Raw genomic sequence first — 7,043 nt, 5'->3', positions numbered from 1 at the left:
GGAGGCTGAAAAAATATCTGCGAACAGATCCTTCAAGAACTGCTGTCATCACATCAGCAATGTGGTGGCAGTGGTTCAACACGAGTTGTTTCTTCATTGCTGTTATCCCACAAACCAAAGAGAAGCTCACTGGAGTTCTTTACCATTCAGATAGATTTAGGAACCAGATTTTTGGAAGAATTCCTGTGGAAAGTATGAGTGCTCTACACACGAATGTACGTGCTCCCTCGCTCTCGAGATGGTGTGATGAGAGCAGATAACACTCTTTACTCTCCACGCACACTCAGAGTACTCAAAGGTGCTTGAATAGCTACCTCTCCTCAGTGGATTAAGTGGTTGTCCTAATATACACGTTCTCTGGTGTGGAGAAGGATTGAAAATGTTTCTTTTCACAGATATCTGACAGTGATTCTCTGTTGCATAGGAACAGACAATGGAAATATTGTAACAGTTACATGAAGCGGAGTATGCTGTAATTTTTTTCCTTTTTACTTTTAACTGGCATCCCTCTGGTCCTTTCTTTGTACTGAAAGCAAAGGATCTGAAAATAAAGGTTTGTGCAGCTATATTCAGAAATCTATTGTGCTTCTATTATTCCTTGTTAATTGAAGCATAGTGGGAATAACTGGAGATGGACAATGTCTCAGTGCCTGTGGTTAGCTAGATCTTGTGCAATACTGAAGCAACAAAACACAGAAGACTGAAAGCTGCCCTTAAGCACCTGTCTCATGTTTTCATCTTCTGAGTACTCGGTTTTTTTTGTCGGCTCCTGCTGCTGTTTTGGAATGTACAGTTTTCACATCTATTGTATGTGCATTGAGCTTGTGATCTGTTAAGCTGTCAACAATCAGTGTTAATAGGTACCTTGAATAATAGTGCCTCCCTTCACATGCATCCAGAAATGCCATACAGAGGGTCTAGACAGATCTTGCTAAGCCTTTAGCCTATTTACAATATAGAACCATAGAATTGTTCAGGTTGGAAAAGACCTGTAAGACCATTGAGTCCAACTGTTACCCCAGCACTGCCACGTTCCCCACTAAACCACGTCCCTGAGTGTCGCTTAGGGTTTTAGCTTTCCAGTGTAGATGAAATTAATTTTATGAGTGGTACTTTAGAGGACTGTAGTCCAAAGAGGAATTGAACAGAGAACCTTTTACATAAGCTGAAGGATGTGAGGAAGCTTCCATTAAGAGGCTCGTAAAGAGCTCCCCTCATTGCCCTTACCCCTTCCAAACTGGGCTGAACATAAGAGACTACCAGTTCCTACTTTCTTCCTATTTTCTAACTTAAACCTCTGTTTCACATCTATTTTGTTCACATATTTCAATATAAGGATGAGAAGAGGCATACCTAGTCCATTAGAAACTCTGTGGGTGTTTATTTGATAATGCAGGTTCCTAAAGACAAAGTTCCATGTGGAGATAAGTGTTTCTGAAGAGAAGGCAACATCTAGATTTACAGACACTGATCTTTTCTCGGGCTTGGCATTTGAAAAGAACACCCCTAGTTTGCATTTGTATGCTTAAGCATCTTAAACCAACTTATTGGGAGGCTGAGCACTTCTTGCTGTCGGCATCTGCGAAGCTCTGTGCAAACATTAACTAATGAATCCTCAAAGGACAGACGTGGGGCGAGTAGAAAAGGTCACTCCTTAATGAAGTGACTTTTCCAAAGCTGCACAATGAGTCAGTGGGGGAGCTTAGAAGTGTTTTTTTTTTCGGTTTCTGTCTGGGACCCAGTTCTTTATCCCAGTGATTCTTAATCCCAGACTAATTCATGAGGTGAAGGAAGTCCTCAGGCCCATGGATAAACTCCAGTGATTGACACCTCCTCTCTGATAGATGGCTGAGGCAGCCTCTGTGCTCATCAGTGCCGGGACATGTTTTGGTGGTCACGTTCTTTAGGGCCAAGCATGGGAGGAAGTCCAGAAATCACTGCATTTTCCACTCTACCCTTCCCCTGTGGAAAGACCAAAGTGCTGCTGGTGTTCCCTTCTCTTGCAGATCTGCTAGAGCCTGGCTCCAGGTGGTGCCCAAACTCTTAAGCTCTTCTGTGCCTTCTCCAAGCCCTACATGTCTGAGAGGTGGAAGGAGCCCCTTATCCTTCATTCTCTGGGCAGTGTGTATGCCTAGTTTGGCTTCCATTTTTTTTTCCTGGGAAAAACCAGAACCACAGGCAGAGCTGCAGCATCAAGAGGATTGAGGCTTTCCTCTGTAGGCAAACAGTGACAGGAGCTGGTAGCTGAAGGATTAGAGGACCTTGCAGTGGGATTTGGCAGAAGCTCAGGTGCTGTGTCTGGAGTGGTGGGTTCTTCCACTTTTTCAGGCTTATACTGATGTAGCTTTTTGCCTGACTGGGAATTCTGAAATGATTGTGCCTTTCCTGGTGTTTTTTGCAGCAAGAGGCTCCTGTGTGATGTGGTGATTGTGGCTGAGACCGTGGAGATGGAAGCCCACCGCGTGGTCCTGGCAGCCTGCAGCCCCTATTTCTGTGCCATGTTTACAGGTACTCCCTTGGACAGCACACCCTGCTCCGGGCTTGAACAGGCCATTGCAACCCCGAGGCCTCAGGCTGGGTCTCTGTCAGGAGCTGCAGCACAGGCAGAGGGTTTCCTTAAGGGAGAAATGATGCAGATAGGTCTGCGGCTTGCTGAACCTCATGGATGATGCTGGTCATCCTCGATGAATTCCTTGAGGCATCTGCATGGGTGTGGGGTGGTTGTGTGGCTGTGGGGTGAGTGGGTAGCATGTAAGGTTACTCTGGGGTGTGGCTCACTTGCTTTTTGGGTTATTTTTATCCCCCCTAACAAGACCTTGGGTCATGAAAACATCATTAACATCAAGCACGTGTGCAGTGCCCTGAATGTTCATGGTGCACATCAAAGGAGTAGCTGGCACAGGACCTGTAGTTTCAAGGCTCAGCCCTGCTGATACTGATTTGGCAGTCACAGATGTTTAATCTCCCATGGCACTTTTTTTTTTCTGCTGCCTGAAATAACACTGTTGTTCTCTGTATCCCAGTGTGTTTTAGCAGCCCTGTTTTTTGGCAGGGTGTGTTGCTGCAGTCTGGTATGTTTTGGTAAGGGCAGAAGGGAAGAGGAGGACAAAATTCTTGCTCTGATGGCCTGATCACTGTAGCAGGTGCTCCTTGAAGGCTGTGCCCAGGCAGGGCAGCAAAGAAAGCCGTGCCAATACTGAGGCAGGGGAGTGACCAGCTTATTTAAGTCATTCTAGTAAAATGAGTCTGGTCAGAAACTCCTTAGCTTCCTTCCTTTTCCTTGCCCTCCTCTCCAGGATAAGAACTGACTTAACCAAATACAAAGAAAATGATTTTACACCCCAGGGAATGGGTGTTACTGTCCCTGAGCTCCAACATAAGTGAGCTCCAGGGGTTTTGCCCCTGTTTCATGTTCCTTTGCTTGTAGTCTAGGGCTTGCTTCTTCCTTTCAAAAGCCTTGAGATTAGACCTAGTTTAATTTGCTTTGCTGGAAGCAGAACACAGCGTTTCTCAGGAAAGAGCTTGTCATTTGGGGAAGCTTTTTTCCCCTTCGGTAACTGAGACGGGGGGAAAACCTCAGGTGTGAACAGATGTCTGAATGTGAGATGAGATGTGGTGGCTTTATCAGTGTGGTGAGCTCAGGTGGAGAGCATTTGTGTTTTATAGGGCACTGGTGCTGCACCCTGAGGTTGGTGTTGGCTGTGGTGGTGAGGCAGAGGAGCAAATGCTGCTCAGGAGTAACTCCTCGAGCAGGACTTGCAAGGGTTTGTGATGCTCGTCCCTGGTGAGACGTTTAGTAAAGGAAAACTCTTGGAAAAACCCTCTGATCCTTGGAGGTCACCAGAGCGGGAAGGTGGTGGTGCAGGGCTGCTCATGTTTCCATGCAGGAATTCTCTGGGCCATGTAATCCCTCACGCTGTGAGTTAAACAGTAATCAGCTAACCACGGTCATGTGGCTGCTCTGCAGCTCCCCTGGGCTGGGTGACAGCCTGGGCAGCTGCCTGTCCCCTCCCCCTGACATGTCCCCGGGGGCAGAGGGTCAGGCAGAGACCAGTTCTCCCTTTGCTTTCAGTCTAGCCAGTCCCAGATTCCTAAGGTCTGCATCTCTCTTTTGTGAAGATGGAGCGTGTGATCTCCTTCCAGCTGTGTGGGGGTTCCCTCCCTGCAAAGGGACACTTCAAAATCACAGCTCCGACATGAGTTGGTTGTCGTGACTCGATTTTTTTTTGCACTGCATTTTTGCATCAGGGATGTAGCCAGTGGCTCAGGGACAGCCACCCCGTGGAGTGTCTGCAGGAGCTGCCTGTGCACGCTGAGTTCCCACTGGAGGAGCAGCTTTCTGGGGCTGGGGGGGGGCTGGAGGGGTCCCCCAGCAGTGCCAGCAGCCACGCTGGGAGTGAGTGATCAGCGTGAAGCTGTGAACAGTGGAAACCAAACTGAGACCTGCTGCTCATCCACCTTCGCCTGCTGCTTGCTCTGCAGGCCCTGTCCCTGTCAGCTGAGCCTGACTTTGGTGTCATGAATGATCTTGTGATGACCTTGGAGTCTTTCCTAAACCATCTTCTGTCCTCTGGTTAGCCATTCCTCTTTGAAACAGCCTTGGGAAGCCTGAAAATGGGCAGGCACATCTTCCATTCTTATCTTCCACTGCTGAAGGGGAGATGGGACCCAGCACTTCCCAGCTGAATGTCCCTTTTTGTATTGGCTTTCTAGAGCATTTTGGATGGTAGCTGATGGTCCTCATTGTCACCCTTCTGTGGGGATAATTTGGAACAGTAATTTCTGTCTATGTAGAAGAAAACAGTCATTTGAGAAAGGGCAGCAAATACTTCAGTGAGGCTGCTGGGACTGCTCCTGTGAGATACCTTTGGAACTCTGGAAACGCTGAAGGAGCATCAGACAACATAACCACAGCCTCTCACACATGAGAGACATCCTAGGAGTTGGAGCTTGTGGGATTTTGTTTCCTGAAGGGATGTGGGGTGAGATGCCTTCATTGACCCACCGCTGGCAGCTGTGCCCCACAGGCTGCTTTTGCCCCGGCTCTGTGCTCGCTGCTCCTGGTCTGCACCAACCCCTGCCTCGGTTCACTCGTGGCGTCTCCACGTTCTTCCTCACTCCCCAGCACTGGAGACATGTCCACCCACTGACAAGTGGGAGGAGCTCCCTTGCTCCGAGTGGGACCTGGCACGCGAGATCCCCCCTGGTGGTGCCTGGGCTGGCGCCAGAGCAGAGGCAGCGGGGGCTGTTGGTATGCAGGGCTGGCAGCTTGCTGGTGGGTGTGGAAGCCCACACAGCTTTTATTTTTGTTGCCTGTGTCACATGCACACCGCAAGGACTGATGATGTTATCAGATTGGTCCCTCCAAGCTGTTTCTGCATCGATCCCTGGGTGTGCAAGGCTGAGCCTCCTCCCTGCACCGCAGGTCCCACAGGGCTCTGGGTGCTCTGCTCATCCTCTCTCTGCAGAGGGGGTTTGGTGGGTGCTCCTCACAGTCACCTCCAGCACCACAAGGCTGACGGGGACTGACCTGTTCTCAGAAACTCCCTCTCATCTCTGGAGACGTTTGGGATGTTTTTGGGGGAGGAAGTGTGTGTGAAGATGACATTTTGTCAATTAAAAAGTCCTGCCTGCTTTGAAGGGCTCCCAAATGTAGGTCACTCGTCCCTTTGTTCTTATACATTTGTATTCATGGGCTTCTCTGAATAACACTTTATTATTTAATTTTAAAAATTGAATTTGGGGCAAATATTATTTCACTTCTTGGGGCCTCTGACTCCTCTAACACTTACGATCTCATCCCACTCCTGCTATTTACCTGCTAATTGGCGTAAGTGAAGTCAGCAAAGTTCACTTTGCAGGATCCAGGTTTTGCTCAAGCCTGGACCCACCTTCAACATCTGACTCTGTGCACTTGATGTGCCCAGCCACGTCTTGCCAAGCGCTGCTCAGAGGTGTGGGCTGTGATTACCTCTCCTATAGGCTGCAGGAAACGTTTTCCCACTTAATGCCACAGCAGCACTGAGTCACCGGATTTCTGAGAGCAGTGATTATTCATGCCCAGGTTTAAGAGCTGACATTTCTTCGTGCTCTCCTTTGTTTAGCTTTGTTTTCCCACCTATCGTTTTCTTTCTGCTTGGGATTTTGCTCTTTCTTTTCCGTGGTCCCCTCAAGACCTTGGTGATTAAACCCCGGGTGAGGTCACGGTGTGCGTGGATGCTGGAGGGGCCCTGGGGAGTCCTTTCTTGTCCCCCCAGCATGATTTTGTTCCTCTGTCGTCCTCCTGCCACGCAGGGGGTGTGGAGGTGGGTCGTGAATAGGCTCTTATACGGATACGTGGTTTTGCTTTTATATCCAGAGGGGAGATTATTCCCCTCGTTCTGCCTGGTTTTGAGGTACGGATTTGGGGGAAGGATAAAGTTTGGATCCAAAGGTGCGAGGCTGGGAAAGTGAGAGATGAGGAATACGTGTTCCTGCGTGGATGCTTCGCACAAGGTGTATCTGAGCAGGGTAATTTAGGAGAGCAGCTGGCTGCACGCTGGATAGAACTGCTTGTTTTCCTGAGCAGGTTTCAGCTTCTTCCTAAATCAGGAGGGTAACACTGCACTGCTTTTGCTGTAGGGTATACCACAAAACACTCCAATGTAGCTGTTGCAACACACTCATCTACCCATATGTATGTATATTAAAAAAATTAAAAATACTTACAATAAATATATAAAAAAGGTGACTTGTCCACAGTTTCTTTGAGTCTATCCCTGTACTGCTGAGGGACGTACTGGTTGGTTGGTTGGGTTTTTTTTAACCTCTATGTTTGTTTGAATGCAGGACAGCCATGGCAAGTTCTTTTCTGTCAAGAAATTGAGCTTGTTGCGTTTATTGACTCTTTTTGTTTTACGTTAGTGATCTCAGTGTTACTTTTCAGCTGGCATTAGGAGGCTTCTGGGAATCTCCCTGGTTGTTCTTCAGTGGTCAGGGGTAGTGCCAGGCAGTCTTGTGGTCAGCCAGCAGGAGAACATGCTTGGATGTGTGGGGAGCAAGGC

General features: G+C 48.4%; 1 protein-coding gene across 3 annotated transcripts in view; it reads left to right on the top strand.

Moving 5' to 3' along the window:
- Positions 1-7,043, top strand: part of KLHL3 (kelch like family member 3) — a 53,308-nt gene that overhangs the window by 20,866 nt on the left and 25,399 nt on the right. For all 3 annotated transcript variants that reach the window (XM_027892463.1, XM_027892466.1, XM_027892465.1), the window contains one exon: positions 2,402-2,508. In XM_027892463.1, the coding sequence (XP_027748264.1) occupies positions 2,402-2,508 (107 nt within the window). The remainder of the gene's footprint in view (positions 1-2,401; positions 2,509-7,043) is intronic.

Source organism: Empidonax traillii, unplaced genomic scaffold, assembly GCF_003031625.1.
Source record: "Empidonax traillii isolate 1590-97213 ecotype Southwest subspecies unplaced genomic scaffold, ASM303162v1 scaffold353:size574767, whole genome shotgun sequence".
NCBI classification, from domain to species: Eukaryota; Metazoa; Chordata; class Aves; order Passeriformes; family Tyrannidae; genus Empidonax; species Empidonax traillii.
Note: the sequence above shows the minus strand (reverse complement) of the source record. Positions and strands in the feature narration are given on the sequence as shown.